The 20,349-nt window shown below is 37.0% G+C and overlaps 1 protein-coding gene across 1 annotated transcript; it reads left to right on the top strand.

Annotated features, from left to right (window-relative positions):
- The first annotated feature begins 332 nt into the window (after positions 1–332).
- Positions 333–18,396, top strand: LOC111619495. Its single transcript, XM_023361223.1, is given in 10 exon segments — positions 333–522; positions 589–797; positions 1,562–5,091; positions 5,166–5,321; positions 9,906–10,571; positions 10,622–11,642; positions 12,759–13,525; positions 14,004–14,091; positions 15,046–15,987; positions 16,313–18,396. Coding segments are annotated over 10 exon segments (9,552 nt in total). The 3' UTR covers positions 18,296–18,396.
- The last annotated feature ends 1,953 nt before the right edge of the window (positions 18,397–20,349 follow it).

The raw sequence follows: 20,349 nt of genomic DNA, 5'->3' as shown, positions 1-20,349 counted from the left end.
CCAATTATTCTCTGTATGTGCTAATAAGGACCTTTTGTTTTCTGACTGTTTGCCATCGCCACTGTTGGTCCTAGTGGTTTTCTGTTATTATTGTAGCTCAAATGTACTGTATATATTTATCCGTTAACTGTCGGGATCATCTCTGTACTTTGGTATACTACCCATATTCTGTAAATTTTAATGTTCAATAAACGGAACCCGTGCAGGACCTCATAGATCCCCTTCCCCTCTCTCTATTCACACCCTACCCTCTCCTCACACTCTCTCCCTCTCTCCAATAGGCTATGCCTCTCCGGCTTCGGCCTTCCTTTTCCTTTAAGTGTCTATAGCATATGATTTTGGAAATGTGTCCAGAACATGCTGGCACAAGTATAAAACAGAAAGAGCGGATAAAGATCAGAGAAGCAGCAACTAAACTTTTCGGATACTTGCATGAAATGAATGCAATAGTCAAAGAAGTTAGAAATAGTAACCAAATAAAACAAATAGTCACTCAACCAACGTACAGTGAAATCACTAAACGTAATATAATACCAAGCGAAACAACAAAGAAAATTCAAAAATTGATAGATCGGAAAATAAATACAGAAGGTACTGGGAGTTCGCATGCAGTGCTCTTATATCCTAAGGATCAAGAAGATGGTTCCGTGATAGATATGAATGAAATAATGGAAGAATTAAAAAGCAAAATTAAACCACAGGAATTAAAAATTAAGATAACGGCAGTAAAAGAAGTCAAAGGTAGTGGTATCTGTATAAGAGTAGGTACTAAAGAACAAAGCGAAATACTTGAAAAAGTAATAAATGAGATACCAAAAATGCAAGAAAAAATCAAATGTAGACGATCGGAAGGACGTAAACCAAGGATAATACTCTTAAATTTTCCAAACTATATAACAGAGGATAATATAATATCAAACATATACAATCAAAATAATATATGGAAAGACATAAAGAAAGATAAATTTGATATAGAATGTAAAATAAGTACAATAATAACGAAAGGAAGACAAAAAGAAAACTGTAGGCACGTGGTGTTGTCTGTCTCTCTGCAAATACGGAATATACTGATTAAAGAAAAACACATATCTATAGAATGGGCTGCAGTGAAAGTGGATGATTTTGTGCCACTATTACGATGTTTTAGATGCTGCGGGGCGGGCCACATGGCAAAAACATGTAAAAACAAACAAAGTTGCAGTCATTGTGGCAAAAACCACAGGTTTGATGAGTGTGATAGATTGAAAGAGCCACCGTGTTGTGTAAATTGTCACAATGAGAACAAGTTAAAACCAAATAATAAAATGAATCCAACTAATCACGGAGCACTGCACCCAGATTGCCCTGTTACGAAAAGAATAAAAGAAGCAGCCATTAAACGAACAGATTATGGACTTTAACACAACAAGTAATAATAATAAGGAGACAAATTTAGTAAGGAATACAACTAAAAAAATAGATTATAAAATCCTTCAAATTAATGTTCAGAAAAGCAAAGCTGCAAGTTCGGCTGTAATCAAGGTGGCGAACGATATGGATGTAGATTTGATAACGTTACAAGAGCCTTATACAATTAATAATAAAATTGTACGATACAACAACTGGAGAATTATATCGAATAGCGGAAACAAAAAAACCGAAAAATGGGATTGTAGTAAGGAAAGAAGATATAGAAATAGCACTAATTCCTCAATATAGTAATGAAATATTTACTACAATAATCATTAACCAAGAACAACCAATAATATTAATAAATATTTATTTATCTCCCTACTCTGACGACAGACAATGCATTGCAGAACTAGAAAAAATAGTAAGAAACTTTAGAGATAAACATATAATAATAGTAGGAGACGTGAACGCAAAATCAGCAACGTGGTTTCATCCGCAAGAAGATGAAAGGGGACGATTATTGAATAACTTAATGGATGAAATAGACATGATTTCATCAAATATGTCAACAAGTCCAACTTTTTACACTGGTTTTGCTAAGGGGTGGACGGATATATTTATAAACACAACTGACCTCAGTCACAAAATACGGAATTGCGAAACACTATTACAAACATCGGCGAGTGACCATCGCTATATAATTGCAAAACTGCAATTGAACCAGAAAATAGATCAAGAAAAAAGTATTACAATAAGAAACATTAACTGGGAATTATTTCAAGAGACATTTGCTAGAAAATGGAGAGATTACACGTCACATAAAATTAACAACAAACAAGAGCTGGACAATTATGTGAATTATATTACAAAGATTATTAAAGAAACCAGTAACGAAACCATGCAAGTTAAAAAGATAAAGAAGAATGCAACACATTGGTGGACACAGGACCTTACAAACAGGAGAAGACAAATCAGAAGAATACGGAAAAAGATACAAAGGATAACAGATGAAACGAAGAAAAAGAAGGAAAAAAAGGAATATAATGCAACACTGAAAACATATAAAAAAGAAATTAACAAACAAAGGAATTCAGCTTGGAAGGAATTCTGCGGAAAACTAAATAGGACAGACCCATGGGCAACACCATATCAGTTGGTCTTCAAGAGAAGAGAAAAAACGCACATTCCGAACATTCTCAAAAACGCAGAACAAGATATAAATATAGAAGAAAACATAAAAAAGATTCTCGATTTTCACTTTCCTAATGATAATACAGCAGAAGACTTAAACATTCACAAAAACATAAGGGAACTAGCACAAGTAAATTCATCAAAAGAAGAAGATAATATTTTTACATTTAAAGAAATTGAGAAAGCGATTAAATCGTTAGCAAATAAGAAAAGTCCTGGTTTAGACCAAATTACTGCAGAAATGATTAAAAAAGTTTTCGACTACATACCCATAGCACTAGTACATCTCTACAACGAATGCCTGAGACTACAACATTTCCCATCTGTTTGGAAACAGGCAAATGTAAAACTAATCCCAAAAAAAGAAAATCCTGAAAACCTGGAAGATTACAGACCAATAAGCTTATTGCCTGTCATGGGAAAGATTTTGGACGGTTTAATAATTAAACGAATAAATTGGTATCAACACAAAAATGGATTAATGAATAACAATCAATACGGGTTTAAACAAGGAAGGTCTACAATTGACGCTGCACTCAAGGTAAAAGAATTTGTATTAACGGCGTGGAACAAAGGACAACATGCAATACTCATCAAAATAGATTTCAGGAAAGCGTTCGATCATATGTGGTGGCCGGGCATCATGGAAAGACTAAATGAAATACAATGCCCACAAAACTTGAAAAATATATTAAATGATTATTTGACTGACAGGAGGGCTGGTTTCTATTCGGAAAATATAACAATAACTAAAGAAATAACAAGAGGGTGCCTGCAGGGTTCCAGAAGTGGGCCTGGCCTCTGGAACCTTGCATTTGATAGCCTACTAAACAGGATCCCAAATAGTGATAATATACGTATACAGGCTTTTGCAGACGATGCACTAGTCATGATAGCCAACCAAAATTGCGACAGATTGAGAGAAGAATCAAACAAAATACTAAAGATAATAAATTATTGGAGTATAAACTATAAACAGCCAATAAATCATGCAAAATGTGAAGCATTAGTGTGTACAAGAAGGAATAAAGGAAATCATCTTAAAAAACCAATAGGAGTTAAAATAGGAGAGAGAAACATTAAAAATGTTCAGAACATGAAATATCTGGTAATCTTTTTTGATAGAAGTCTTAACTGGAAAACGCATGTGCAAGAAATATATACCAAAATGATTGAAAGAACAAACTTAATTCAACATATAAGTAGAAATACATGGGGTCTAAATCCAACAAACACACGTATGATATATAAGGGAGCAATAGAACCTGGAGTTATGTATGGAATACAAGTTTGGGGAGAAGCATTACAAAAATATCACAATAGAAGAAAATTAGCAACAATTCAAAGAAAAGCAGCAATACGAATATGCAAGGCATACAGGACCACACCAACAGACGCCCTATTGGTGCTTGCTAAACTAAAACCTCTTCACTTGGTAGCAAAAGATATAATCTGGGAACATAATTTGATAAGAGAAAACATAAAAACTAAAACAAAGGAAGAAATTTCAAATGAGATAAAGGAAGGTAAACTTCCGAACAACAAACAACTAATCAAAATGATCATGGAAAACGAAACAGAATATATCGATAAAACAACAACCATCATAAATCCAGCGGAAAAAGAGAGCTACAAAGTCAATATGAAAATGCAAGAAACCAATAATAACAGAAATCATATAACAGTATATACTGACGGATCGAAAACTAGCTCTGGAGTAGGTAGTGGAATAGTGATAATAGGGAAAGAAGGACAAATGATGTACCAGGCATCGTTAAAGATGGCTAAGTACTGTACAATGGTCCAAGCAGAGATTTTTGCTATATTCAAGGCCCTTGAATATATACAGAAAAATAAAAATAGATATAGAAGCGAAATAAAAATATTTACGGATAGTCAGACGGCGCTATATTTATTAAAATCTAAAAACAGAAAAACAAAATTAATAAATGAAGTAATTGATTTATCTGAAAGAATGCAAAGTAAATGGAGAATAAGTTTTAACTGGATTCCTGGACACAAAGGACATACAGGGAATGAAAAAGCAGACCAGTGAGCTAAACGTGCAACATTAATAAACTCAAAGGAAAATTATACCAGAATACCAGTGAAGGAAATAAGAGAAGAAACGGAAATACAATGGCAACAAGAATGGACAGTTTCAATGACCGGAAGACATTGTTTTAAATTTTTTCCAAAAATTAAACAAAGGTTACAGAACAAAATATTCAAGCTTTCCTTTGGAGTGACCCAATACATCACAAATCACGGGAACTTCAAAGCATATTTATGTAGATTCAAAAAAGTAAATAATCCTAATTGTGACACTGACACAAAGGAAGAAGATAACGCCTACCATTACCTAATGGATTGTACAAAGTACAACAGACAACGTGACCTCCTCATTGAAAATTGTTTGCGGGCGGGTCATAACTGGCCCCCCAACGAGTGCGACATAGTGATGAACAGAAATTTGTTCAAAGCTCTAGAACAGTATATAACAACATAGATCGACACAATGAAAGTGACCAGGACAATAGTGAGGACGAACCAGAAAACAACAGGATAGTAAATTCACATAGTGTAGAGAGTGCAGAAGAAGACGAACAAACGGACAAACCAGAAGAAGAACAAATGGCAGACATGACAGAAGACAGTGCAGAGGAAGAAGATGAAGACGACGATGGAAATGAAGACTTCAGTTGGAATGGTCATGTCGACCAATATTATACCACAATGTAACCTACCACAGGGGTGGTAGAAATTGTATATATAGTTTTGTTTTAAAATAATTATTTACTAGAGTTTTGTCGGGATAAATTATACCCAGGTTGTAACCCATATTTAACATTATTCTTTTGGACTACAAGTAGTAGTCCAACTATATTATTATTATGTATATATTCCCATAAAGAACAAATGTTAACAAAAGTTTTGTACATAATTTTTAAGCATTAATTGTCGGGACCTAAAATTGTAATGATATAATTGTAAATATTGTACATGTTTATTTTGATTTTCAATAAATGCCCGATGCGAGGTGCCCTCTGGTCCCATGCCTTCCTTCACACTTTCCTATTTCACTTTCTTTTCACACTTCACATCTCATGCTTTCCCTTCCTTCCTATTTCTATAGGGCAAAAGTCTGTCGCTTGAAGACAGACAGCCCTCTACTCCCTTTTTAAACGTGTCTATAGCATATCTTCAAGTGCCCACATTATGTGTTCCAGAGAAAGAAACTCATTGACATTATCAACAACAAGGGACACCTCTGGCCATGTGACCTACACATCATCTACAGTGACAAGGACACTGCTAAGGCTCTAAAGGACTTCGCTAGTGAGATTAATAAACTCAGTTAAGGTAATCAGCCTTCCTCCGCCATCTCCCGTACTAGTGTCGACCGGATCTATTTTGTCACGTTTAATGGGTATTTCCCACTCTGTATCAGTTGTATTGCCTCTTGTATCGGGTTATGTAACTCTTGTTGGCCTATCCAATCTTACCACCTGTAGCGCGTGTTATGTTTTGTAAATAGAAAAGGTATCCGTGTATCAATAATGCATATATTTGTTTTGCTATGTAATTGCATTATCCGCGATGTATGTTATTCTTACTCTGTATTCTCCCAATCCTGTTGGGTTCATGCTGTATCAAATGTTTCTTACTGTTCTGTATTTTCTTATGGTTTATTGTTTAATAAATGCGATGCAAGACGCCCATGAGATCCTCATGGTTCTCGGGTTGCTTCCTTCCTCGTTCCTTTAGCTCTTTAATTCCCCTTCACTCTAACCCCTTCATAATAACATCTATGTCTTCCTCCTCTTCTAGTCTCATACGGCTATACCATTTATTCCAGCCTGTCTTTCTTAACGCTGTCTATAGCATACCTACACCGCATAAAAAAGAGGAGGAACAATAAATGTAGTTGTGATGAAACCAGTGTAGGTGATGAAAACACTTCATCTTTCACTGCAAGTACTACGAGCAACAGAGACACATTCTATATAGGGAATGTGTACAACATGGATTGAACTGGCCGCCAGCTCCAAGGGAACTCTTTGAGAACAGAGAATTATGGAAAACTTTTGAACAGTTTGTTGAAAATACAAAGGCTCTTTTGCCAGACACTTTGCAACATCAACTAGCGACGCAGCTCAACAACTCACAGCAGGAACAACAGAGCGACATGGAAATGGGTGAAGAAGAGGAGAATAGCAACACAGAAGACGAGACAGAAAAAGAAACGGAAGATTAACAAATACCGAACAGTGTATCCGGTAAAAATGAAATATGTAGAACTTTATTTAACAATACCTGTGACAATATCTTAGTACAAAAACAGTCTAAGGTATTTAAAATTACAATCTTGTCATAAAATCAGTGTATAAACGTTAAGTATATATTGACTTACGGAATGTAAACTAAATTTGTCAGGATAACTGGGCCTCAACAGAAATACATATTGCAATTTTGTAAACATGTTTTGAATATTATACAAGATTCATTATCTGTATGCCTTTAGTCATCCTATATTTGCTAACCACGAGAGGTGATATACTAGATATTCAATTGATTATATAAACTCAACTCTGTTTTAAAAGTTAATGTATAAGTGTTATGTATTTTGTAATACGGTATGTAAACAAAAAAGGTCAAGCGAATTGGGTTTTAACACAAATGTATAATGACATTTTGTAAATACGTTTTTAAATATTTTATAAATTTCAATATTTGAAAGCCATTATTCAACCTATAATTGTTAACCACGAGATGTGGTACAATATAAAATCAATTGTTTATAATACATAACTCTAAATAACTAAATTCTTACTGGAAGTATTATATAAATATAAAACAAACACCTTTCTCTATTCCAGCACACTTTTAATGCGTTGAAAAACGTTTTCGATCGTTTTAATCGATCATCCTCAGTTCAAAATTCGAACTCAAACGAACAAAGTATTCGAAAAATACAAAAAATTTTTTTACATCGCTAATTTACGACTTAACGCTAAAGTGCATGCGTGTACTTATAAAATGTATAAGTTTAACTGTAAGTAATTAAAAATAACAATATTCTATATCAATTATTATTATAAAAACGCCGCCTATGCCATTGCCATATTTAATCTATGTCATCATAAAAGGACCTCCATGCTGTTGATAAACTTTCGGCGTCTCTGTAGTTGATGCACTGCGCGGTCGTATGTGCCTTGTGTATTTCAACTTTTTCCAGGTGTTTCACCGCTTGTATCGATCTTGTGGGTTTAATAATCGATGCCTGATCCCAGTATACTTCAATTCCTTGTTGCTTTGCAAACGCTGCGAGGACCGTGCTATCAAGGCTCCTATTTACTGAGTACTTGTGCTCATCAATCCTTTTCTTTAGGTTCCGCATAGTTGCTCCTATATATACTAGGTCGGAGTTAAATCTATGGTCCTTCATAGGTATCGAGTACACTCCTGTCATGTTATTACGTTCATATCTTTTCTTATCATTTCTTAGGAGCTTATATACTGTAGGATTACGTCTATAAATTATTTTTACATTTCTATTTCTGGCAACTTTCTTAATAATTTTATTTAGAGACGGATGGTAATTAATTACAATTCTTTCCNCTAGCTTTTAAGAGGTGTCCCACCATCTTCAACCTCTTACGTAATGGAAAGGACCCTCCTAACCCCATCAGACGCCCTGGAATCTATAGCATCCCAGTGAAGGACAACAGGTGCGATAGGAACCTGATTTATATAGGCTCCACTAAACGATCTCTGGGAGTCAGAATACAAGAGCATCTAGCCGATATTCGGCACGGAAGAACTTCCACGGCCCTCGCTACGTATGTAACTGATCCGGATATAGTAGCGAACTTCTCCCAGGCCATTCTCCTCCATGATTCGCCTCCTATCGAACACCTCAAATGGCTAGAGGCTATGCACATATTTATATCCTCCACCAACAACACGTGCATAAATTTTAAAGAGGAGATGCTGTTATCGATGGCCTGGCAGGAGTTAATTCACAACACGCTCTAATTCGCCCATCAAACTATGACGGGTAACCAATCGCGCATGCGCGACTTGGATTACGTGAATCCATTCGAACCTACAACTTAAATTTCAAGCTTTAAACGACATGAACGATCGAATTTCTACTTATAACGGACATCGAACGTCTTTAGAAGCTGATTAGAACCTGAAGCAGAACCCAGAAGGGGTTCTGCTTCAGGTTCTAATGTGTCGATCTTTTGCATGATCTAATGTGTCGATCTAAGTGTGTCGATCTTTTGCATGATCACACCGTAATTGGTTCAGGTGTGTCGATTTTTTCTTCTCGTTTTGAACGTTAGGGTGGTGGGTGAGGAAACCTTTGTCCTAACCAAACATAAGCCCCAAACAAAAATATAATAAAGCAAAGTAAAAGTAAACTAAAAATAAAGCACAGACTTGGTTCCTTACACCTTTATTACAATGTCTATAGCAGACACAGGGAACAGAGCGAGGCACTAGAAAAAGCCATAAAGGAAGTACAAAGCCTTAAAAATAAAATCGTGTGCAAAAGATCAGAAAAGCGAAGACCTAGAGTTATTGCACTAAATGTACCCCAATCAATACAAGAAGAGAATGTAGTACCCTACATTTATAGACAGAACAGTATTTGGGGAGACATTGAGGAGGAACAATCCAACAACGAATGCAAGATAAGCACGATACTCGCAAGAGGGAGACATGCCGAAAACTGTAGGCATATAGTACTATCAATTATGCCCTTAATCCGAAATATATTAATCAGGGAAAAACATTTATCAATAAACTGGGCGACTATAAAGGTCGACAATTATATACCGATGGTACGATGTTACCACTGCTGCGGTATCGGACATATAGCGAAAAACTGTGAGAAAGAACAAGCCTGTTCCCACTGTGGCGAAAACCACAGATACACTGAATGTGACCGACTCCAGGAGCCGCCTTGCTGCGTTAACTGTCATAGCAACAACAGAGGTCTGCCAAACACAAAAAAACAACCAACAAACCATGGGGCATTAAATCCAAATTGCCCAATAACCAAAAAATTGAAAGAAGCTGCAATTAAAAGAATCGACTATGGCTTGTAATACTGAAAGACAATATACCCAGTTAACGAATATAACACAGCAACATCAGAATAATAATAATATAAACATAATTCAAATAAATACGCAGAAAAGCAAGGCGGCTTGCTCTCAACTTATCCAGACTGCTAATGAAAGGAAGATTGATATTATTGGGATACAGGAACCGTATTATATATAAAATAAAATTGTACGTTTTGGAAGGTGGAGGGTGATCTCTGGCAACACAAATACGAGACCGAAAAGTGGCATAATTGTATGCTATTCCAACATAGACATAGCCAAAATCCCCCATCTCTGTAGCGACAATATCACGACCACCATTCTACAGTTGACTGAGCCAATCATTTTAATTTGTGTTTACTTCTCGCCGGAAGAGGATGACGAGGAGTGTATCAGGGACCTATCTAATGTACTAAGGAAATTAAAAAACAACAAAATGATGATTATAGGGGACCTTAATGGCAAATTGCCAGTTTCGTACCATGAGAAGGAAGACAGGAGAGGCAGAATGATAACGGACGTGATGGAGGAATTCGACCTTATCTCCACAAATATGACAACACATCCTACGTTTTACACACCGTTCGCAAAAGGATGGACCGACATCTGCCTGGTCTCGAGCAACCTATCCCATAGGATCAACAACTGTGAAACTCTTCTCGCTCCTTCGGCGAGTGACCATCGATATATTATAACTCAAGTACAGGACAACACTGCAACTGTGAACCACAGGACAAACTATTTCCAAACTAGACAGACCAACTGGACTGCTTTCAGGCAGGAATTCGCTAACATCTGGCAACAGTACGACTTTCCACTGATCAACAACCATGAAGATATCGACGAGCAAACTACTTTACAAACGTGGTAAAATCCGCAGGGGAGAAAGCGCTACGCTACAAAAAGGTTCCGCCAAGGAAAACTCATTGGTGGAACGGCACACTAAACCGAATGAATCGAGAAGTAAACAGAATGAGGAAAAAGTTTATCAAGAAAAAGAATACGAGTGAAGAAAACCATTATAAGAATAAATATAAAGACATCCTAAATCAGTACAAAAAACTTATCAATAAGACACATACTAACTCCTGGAGGAAGTTCTGCACGGACTCCAACAGGAATGGGCCGTGGGACTTACCGTACCACATAATCACAAAAAAGCAAATAACATCATACCTCCCTGATATCACAGAAGCGGATAATGACGTAGATATCAACACCAACATCGAGGATAACGTCAAGCAAATTCTGAATTACCACTTTCCTGAAGACAGCCAAGGAAATAATACTAGAAATCAAAAAATTATAAGGAATAATATTCAGAACCCAAATAACGAGACAAATGATAGACTTTTCACATTTAAGGAGATAGCCAAGGCAATAAAGAGCATGGCGAATAATAAAATGGCACGGATTGACGGGATCACAGCGGAGATGATCAAGGAAGCATACAAGGAAATCCCTATCGCCTTTGTCCATATCCTGAACGCATGTTTAATTGCGGGATATTTTCCAAACAAATGGAAAATAGCGAATATAAAGCTTATCCCCAAAAATGACAATCCAAAGGAACCAAAACATTACAGGCCCATCAGCCTGCTACCCACAATGGGGAAGCTTCTGGACGGCCTGATGATCGACCGTATAAACTGGCACCTTCACAACACAAAGCAGCAAAACATTAATCAGTTTGGATTCACACCGGGGAAGTCCACTATTCAGGCCGCGTTACGGGCCAAGAAGAAGATACACGATGCTTGGAAAGACAACAAACACACGATCCTTATAAAAATACACTTTCACAAGGCGTTCGACCACCTATGGTGGCCGAGCATACTCAGTAGACTTCGAAACACCAAGTGCCCGGCAAATATCTATAAGTTAACTAAAGATTATCTAAATAACAGGAACATCACCTACCAAAGCAATAGTTTCACGGTAAACAGAGGCACGAACAGAGGATGTCCCCAGGGCTCGTGAAGCGGCCCGGGCCTCTGGAACCTTGTATGTGACGAACTTCTAAATATTTTTCCACAAGACCATAATAATACCATCCAAGCCTTTGCGGACAACCTCCTTCTGATGGTTGCACACCAAAACGTAGACAAATTAGAGGAAATTACGAACAAACATTTGGAAAAATTTACGAATGGAGTAAGGAGAACAAACTCCCTATCAACTATAGTAAAACTATAGGAATGATGTGCACCAGGAAGAACAAAAGGAACAGACTGCAAAAACCGCCAAGGATCTTTATAGACAGAAACAAATTAAAAATCGATCAGGAAATCAAATATTTAGGTATCTACTTCGACGACAGACTTAATTGGCACACACATGTCAGTAATATATGTAAACAAATGGAACAGAAGGCGAACTTAATGAATTGGATAACAGCTAAAATGTGGGGGCTAAACTTTCCTAACACGAAACTCATCTATACAGCGGCCATCGAACCAGCAATGCTATATGCGGTTCAGGTATGGAGAGAAGCCCTCGACAACGTACATATGAAGCGCAAATTAACATCAATTCAAAGAAAGTTCACGATAAAAATTAACAGAGCATACAATACCGCTCCAACCAATGCGCTGCAAATTATGGCCAACATCCTCCTGGTTCAACTTAAAGCCAAATACTTGATATGGTACTGGTACCTTACGACAAACAGCACTCAAATTGGCCATCACATCCCCGATGAGACAGGAATTAAAGGAAAACAATACGATCATCGACCTTAAGCAAATAAACTTCGGAATTGACAGAAAATTAAAAAGGGATGAATATACCAAGCACCCGGCAGAGGATATAAAATATAAAATACGTTGGGAGGAAGAGGATAATAGTGAAAATAAATATAAATAGAAATTGTACACGGACGGTTCGAAAAATGAAAATGGAACCGGTGCAGGCTTCACTGTTAAGAATGCTAGGAACAGAACAACATACCAATGTTACTATAAAATGACCCCACACTGTAACAACGTGCAGGCGGAGATGTATGCGCTTCTTAAGGCCATTCAATATATTGAAAACAATATTGATATCTTAAAGGGTAACATTTGCATTCTTACGGATAGTAGAACCTCGCTACATAACTTGAACAACCTGAATAATCCCACAACGTTGGCAAATAAGCTACACTCAACAGCTAACATACTAGGATCCAAACGAAATTTAACCTTTGGATGGATAAGAAGACATAGCGGGAATGAGGGCAACGAGACTGCGGACAAACTGGCCAAATTAGGGGCCAATACCAACATAATGCCTTCTTTCACGGACACACCACAGGTAACTCTGAAGAAACATCTACTACAGATTATAAATAAGTTATGGCAGAAGGAGTGGGAGGAGGCGGTGACTGGGAGAAACTGCTTCCAGTACATCTCCTCGATACAGATAAGGCAGAAAGCCAAACATTATGTGCCGAATAAACTCACTACCGAAGTTCTCTTAGGACACGGGAATTTCCCCGCCTATCTCCATAGGTTCAAAATCAGTGACAATGATAAGTGTATGTGTTCAGACACCGAAATAGGCGACGCTACGCACTTCGCCTTTCTATGCCCTAACTTTGACACTCACAGGACTGAACTCATGACAAAATACCTAATTAAACATCTGAATTGGCCTCCAACACCGAAGAACATCTTCGAAGATAAAACATTGTGGAAAACATTCAAAGACTACATATATAAAACAAAAGCCCTCGTGGAATACAACACCGAAAATGAACAAGACAACGAAGGAAACGAAACAACTGAGGAAGAATACACCAATGAAGACGATAACACGGACGACGATACGACACAGGACGAGTCATTCTAACGCAGTGACTTTATTAATGCTCCCACCTTTATTGTCTGAGACTGCATTAAATATGTGTATTATACTCGCGGGAGAAATTTATTTTGTTACATCCTACTATGTAAAAGCGACCAGTTGCTGGCATACTGTTTATATTTTGTATTACTGTAACTTTTAATTTTATCATTCAATTGTCAGTTACCCTTGTAACTTTTTTGTCCAGTTTTGTATATATATGTTTGTCTTTTTATTAATAAATGGCCGATGCAAGCGCTCTCTGGTCCCTTGCCTTCCTTTCACACTTTCCTTTATCACTTTCTTTCACACTTCACATCTCAAGCTGTCTCTTCTTTCACTTTCTAACAGGGCATAAGACTGTACCCATAATGGTCAGCCCTCTAATATCTTTAGTACAATGTCTATAGCAGACAGAGGGCGTCGAGTAGCGATTCTGCTAAGTTGAGTAAACATCAGCTCCTGTTTAATTAGTATTATTTTGGTTTATGGTGCGCATACAGTAACAAATCATATACCGTTGGATTCAGCTAGACGAGAGGCGTCTAATGGTACTAGTGCCGTGACCCTGAGGTCAATATTTCGGCAGAAATAGACAGTTGAAAAGTGTCTTTTTGGGTGTTCGTTTTTCCGGAAAGGGATGACCGTTCATCCGGATTTGGCAACGGAGTCTTGTTCTCCTCTGAACGTGCACCCACGAACATAAGTGATACATCAATCGAAACACCATAAGAAGAGGAATCGAACAACGTCGACGGTTTGGAGTTTGGCCCACCCGTTTTTTTGGCGGCGAGCACCAGAAGTTCGGCGTTTTTTGGACTCGGTTTACCGGACAGCGTGGATCGTTTTTCCGGAAGTGACTGGACGATTGAAGGGACAAGGTTATAGTGAGTAACAACCCAAATTTTGGTAATTCTAGAACCCTTAGTTCGTATTTTATTTCGACATTTGTGTTTTCCATTCGGCGGGCCGCATCGGGCCGGGCCTTTGATTTTCGGAAAAATCATCGACACCACCGGTTGCAGGGAATTGTCTTCTAATACATTACCGAAAATCAGCAATCTACTTACAATAGAATTTAAATTATAACAAGTTTAAGATTTTATCAATCACTCTACTTAACGGGATCAATGACCTTAACGGTCTCTCCAACGGACGTTTCAACATAGCCAGCCGGCGCGGCGTCATTTAGCCGTTCAGCGTAGCCGATCGGCGCAATTATAAAGGATTGCATTAGCTGGAATCTCTTTCTGACTTTTCAAGACAAGTTTTCAACAGCAAATATTTAGATACATTTTTTGTAACGCAGAGCATCTTATTGTTAATTTAATTATTATTAATGGTAATTATAGAATAAGATATAGTATAAGTTATAGTATATTTTTAAGGCTACTTTTTGTTCTGCACTGTTAAATTTGATTTAAGGGTGTAGAACTGCTTGGCACTGGGCCACCTGTCACACATACACGCCTTATAGTTTTAATTTTAAATTTATGGTTATATTGCATTATTTAAGTTACCCGAATCACCAGTCCTAGCAATGGAAGAAACCAAACTAATTGATACTTATGACTCTGAGAGCACCTCCCAGGAACAATTTAATGATATTTCAACAATAATAAGCAATGAAACAATATGCACTACAACAGAGGAAAAGATACTAAGGGAGGCAAAACAACACTTGCAGAGGATAATGAATTTGTTACCGGAGCCATACAAATCAAACATTAAAACAGAGGACAGAAAGGAAATTAAGGGTAGAGTGGCACAAATGTATGCAGTTGTACACCAAATGTATGGCATACTTAAGGAAGTCAGGGCAGAAAAAGACGAATCTATAAAAAGAATGAACAAAAATAATGACCGACCAACATATGCAGAGGTAGCAAAGATGCAGCCAGTAGTTAATGCAAGTAAAACAACAAAAACTATTATAAAAAACATAGAAACAAGAGGGAATGTAGCAATACTGGTTTATCCAAATAATGTATCAAATGCCGAAAAGGATATCCAGCAAATAAGGGAACAAATAACACAGAAAATAAAACCACAACAGATAGGGGTGACAGTTAGACAAATCAAACCAATAAAGGCAAATGGGATATGCATCAACGTAGGAAGTGAGGAAGATGGGAGAAGACTGAAAGAAAAAATAGAGCAAATATCAAACATAAAGGATAAAATAACTTGTAAATTATCAGGTGGAAAGAAACCACATGTAATATTACTAAATATTCCACAGAGTATCTCAGATGAGGAAATAGTTGAAACTATGATAAATCAAAATAACATATGGAAGGATATAGACAGTGAGTACATAAGAGACAATTGTAACATAAGTACTACAATAACAAAAGGGAAGATAAAAGAAAATAGTAGGCATGTGGTACTAACAATGACACCTAGAATAAGAAATATTTTAATAGCAAATAAATATATATTAATGTCATGGACAACAGTAAGAGTTGATGACTTCCTACCGATAACAAGATGTTATCAATGTTGTGGGTTTCATCACATAGCAAAGGAATGTAAGCAACAACAAACATGCAGTCATTGCTCGAAGACGCATAAATTTAAGGAATGTCAACAAAAAGAAACAATACCACAATGCATAAACTGCAAAAAAGAAAATAAACACCTCCCTCCGGACAGAAAGAGAGCAACCAACCACAATGCCTTTAGTGCAGAATGCCCTATTCTAACAAGGCACAAAATGCAAATAATTAAGAGGATTGATTACGGAAATTAAGGGATTGTAACCAAAACACTCTGTAAAATAGCAACAAAACAGCATGGACAGCATGGATAGCGGAGAAGAAAATAACAAAGATAACGAAGGGATAAACATTCTGCAAATTAATACACAAAGGGGAAAGGCACCCAGTTCATTACTTTTACACAAGGCAAACAAACTGAAAATGGATATAATACTTATCCAGGAACCTTACATGGTAGATAAAAAAGTGGTAAAAATGGGGAACTGGCAGGTACTATACAAGAGCACAGAGAAGAAACCTAAAAGTTGCATTGCTGCAAACAACAAGGTTGATATAGCTTTAATTCCAGACCTTTCCTCTAACATCATAACAACGGCAATCATTCACTCAACTCACCCGATCTGCATAGTGAACGTATACCTATCGCCCTATATGGAGGACGAAATAGCAGTAAATGAGATAGAGCAGACTCTCAGGAAGTTAAACTCTCAAAACGTCATACTAGCAGGAGATATAAATGCCAAGTCAGGTATATGGTATAACGAAAAGGAAGACAAGAGAGGTAGGCTTATTGCAAACCTAATGGAAGAGTTCGACCTGGTCTCGGTGAACATGACCACACATCCAACATTTTTTACGTCACAGGCTAAAGGTTGGACGGATGTATGTTTGGTCTCGTCGGATATTGCACAGTTAGTCGAAAACTGTGAGACGCTGTTGGATACCTCAGCAAGTGATCATAGGTACGTTTTCACACAGATTAAGCATATTCCCTTCAGAGGAGTACTCACACATAAAACTGTTAAGCTGACGAACTGGGAAAACTACAGGGAACTCTTCAATAACAACTGGATGTCACACAACTTCCCAAAAATAAAAACAAGGGAGGATATATATATTTACATTGAGAAGATAACAGCTGATATGCAAAAAGCTGGTAAGGAGTCAGCAGGATTAAAACAGGTTAAAAGAAAGAAAACACATTGGTGGACAAGTGACTTAGAGAGGAAAAGAAAACAAGTTAACAAAAGTAGGAAGAAATATCAAAGAGTGCTTGACAAAGAATTGAAGGAAGAATTGCATAAAAAATACCAAAAACTCATAAGAGAATACAAGAAGCTTATTAACAAAACAAGAAGTAAAGCTTGGCGTGACTTTTGTGAAAAATCGAATTCTAAAGGTCTATGGGAAACGCCCTACCAACTTGTTTTCAGAAATAGGAAGAGACTTAAAATCCCTGATATACTCGAAGGAAAAGGGGAAAGCGGAGAGAATGAGAGAAAAGACATGGAAGAAAACATAAAAAGAATTCTTCAATTCCATTTCCCACAAGATATTATGCAAAGTAAGAAGGAAGCAAACAAAGGAAATGAAAGAGAGAAAGAGAATAACAATAAGGAGGATAACGAATCGTGTAAGCTCTTCACATTTAAGGAGATAAGCAATGCAATAAAAACTCAAAGGAAAAGGAAAGCGCCAGGAACCGATGGGATAACGTCGGAAATGTTAATGCAGGCATACCAAGAGATTCCAATTGCATTTGTGTATCTTTATAACGAATGTCTTAAGCAAAACTATTTTCCCACCGCCTGGAAAACTGAAAACATTAAGTTAATCCCCAAAGTCGAAAATCCCACAAAACCAAAAGACTACAGTCCAATTAGCCTTCTTTCTACAATGGGAAAAGTCCTAGATGGGCTGTTGATAAGTAGGATAAATTGGGGATTACATAATACTAATAATATGCACAAAAACCAATTTGGCTTTAGGCCAAATAGTTCCACAATGCACGCAGCATTAAGTGCCAAGGAATTTGTTTATCAGGCGTGGGAACAGAATAAACACACATTGCTCATCTCTATCGATTATAAAAAAGCATTTGACCACCTCAGGTGGCAGGATATAATGAAAAATCTCAAAGGTATAAAGTGTATTCAAAATGAAGTCAAGCTAATGGATAGTTACCTGAATAACAGACACATTGAATTTCATACCAATCACATACACATAAAAAGGAAGATAACTAGAGGATGCCCCCAAGGCTAGAGAAGTGGCCCTGGGTTATGGAATCTTGTGTTTGATAAATTACTAAAGGAGTTTGATAGATATGAGGAGGTCAAAGCTCAAACGTTTGCGGACAACTTGCTTATATTAATAGCCAACAAGAACTGTGATTTAATCACAGAAGAAGCAAATAAGGTACTAAATATCATACACAAATGGAGTAGGGAACACGATCTCCCGATAAACTATGAAAAATGTGAGGCTCTTATGTGTACAAGACATAATAAAAGGAAACCACTGCAGAAAACAATCAAACTTAGAATGAACAATGAACGAATTAAACAGGTAAAAATATTAAAATACCTGGATATACATTTTGACCCAAAGGTAAATTGGCACCAGCACATAAAAGAAATTTACAAGAAAACGAACGAAAGAATAAACCTGGTCAATTGGATAAGTGGAAAGTACTGGGGTTTGAACACTAAAAACATAAAATATATATACAAATTGGCAATAGAGCCAGCCATACTTTATGCAGCTCCAGTGTGGCAGGAGGCAACAAACAATAATAAAGTTAAAAAACAGCTACTTGCATTACAAAGAAAAATGGCGTTAAAGATAACGAAGGCTTACAGAACCTCGCCCACAGACGCAACACTGGTTTTGGCAGGCACTTTACCCATTCATCTAAAGGCAAGAATGGAGGCCTGGAATTGGATCCTCACGAATACAGATTTTTGGAAACAAACACCTCATAAAATGGAGAGATACAAGAAAATCAAAATGATTCCTGAAGACTATAAGGAAATACCTGATATCATAAAAAAGAAAGAGATAAACAGAACTGACAACAGGATAAATTTAGAAATACACCCAGCCAAGAAAGGGAATCATCAAATAACTATGGAATACAGCCCAGAAAATAACAATCATTATCAATGATTGATTTACACCGATAGCTCAAGACAAGAAAAGGGGGTCGGAGCAGGTATAAATATTGTCAAACGAAAAGAAAACAGGACTTATTACCAGGCAAGCCTTAAATTGGCTAATGAATGCAGTAATACCCAGGTAAAAATATGGGCTCTGTATAGAGCAATAAATCACATAAATAAAAATCAACACATTTATAAAGGAAACATAAAGTTTCTGATTGATAGCAAAGCAGCTATCCAAACGGTAAATAAAATAAAAGGAACAACAATACTCAGGAACAAATTAATTAGAGAAGCTCAAGACTTAGAACAAGATAGAGAAATACAGTATAGCTGGATCCCAGCACATAAAGAGATAGAAGGGAATGAGAAAGCTGATTGGTTAGCGAAACGAGCAAGTATAATGAATAGTAATATAACTTATAATAGAATCCCAAAAACAAAGCTAAAAAACTCACTGATGGACTGGGCCATAACTAAATGGCAAAACAAATGGAATAATTCAACTACAGGTAGACTATGTCATGAATTTGTCCCGGATATATGACACCGCCTGAGGATAAAACATTATAAACCGAAACCAGGTACAACCCAATGTTTGACAAACCATGGTAAGTTCGAGGTTCAAATTTAAACAAAATAATAAATGCAGCTGCGACCACAAAAGTATAGGGGATGCACAGCACTTTATGTTCCAGTGTGAACTATATGAAAACCACTGATTCCCCTTTTACAGAGAGTGTGTACAAAACGGACTAAATTGGCCACCGGAGTTAAAAATGATTCTCAACAATAAACAAATTTGGAAAACTTTTGAGAAATTTGTGAGTGATACAAAGGCATTACTGCCGGACAAAATCATACCTCATCATCACTCGCGAAATGAAACTACTCAGGGAAGTGTCCAAAACAGCATCAAGGAGGACACAACAGATGAAGAAACAGAAGAGAGTGAAGAAGAGTAATCGTTCGCTGCTGCTCGGTGGTGACCCATGATTAATCCTTTCTAGCTTAATTGGGATTGAGCCCCGATACCGTCGGTGCCAACATTCTGCACCTGGCTGCGGTATCGTCATGGGGCAGGATTGGTCATGGGGTCGCTTTTCGTATTGCTTAGCTATGGGTTTGGCATACTTTATGCTAATATTTAGTTATCCT

The sequence above is a fragment of the Centruroides sculpturatus genome, unplaced genomic scaffold (genome assembly GCF_000671375.1).
Source record: "Centruroides sculpturatus isolate CEXI.00-Female unplaced genomic scaffold, Cexi_2.0 scaffold185, whole genome shotgun sequence".
NCBI classification, from domain to species: Eukaryota; Metazoa; Arthropoda; class Arachnida; order Scorpiones; family Buthidae; genus Centruroides; species Centruroides sculpturatus.
This window is presented reverse-complemented; position numbering and strand designations above follow the sequence as displayed.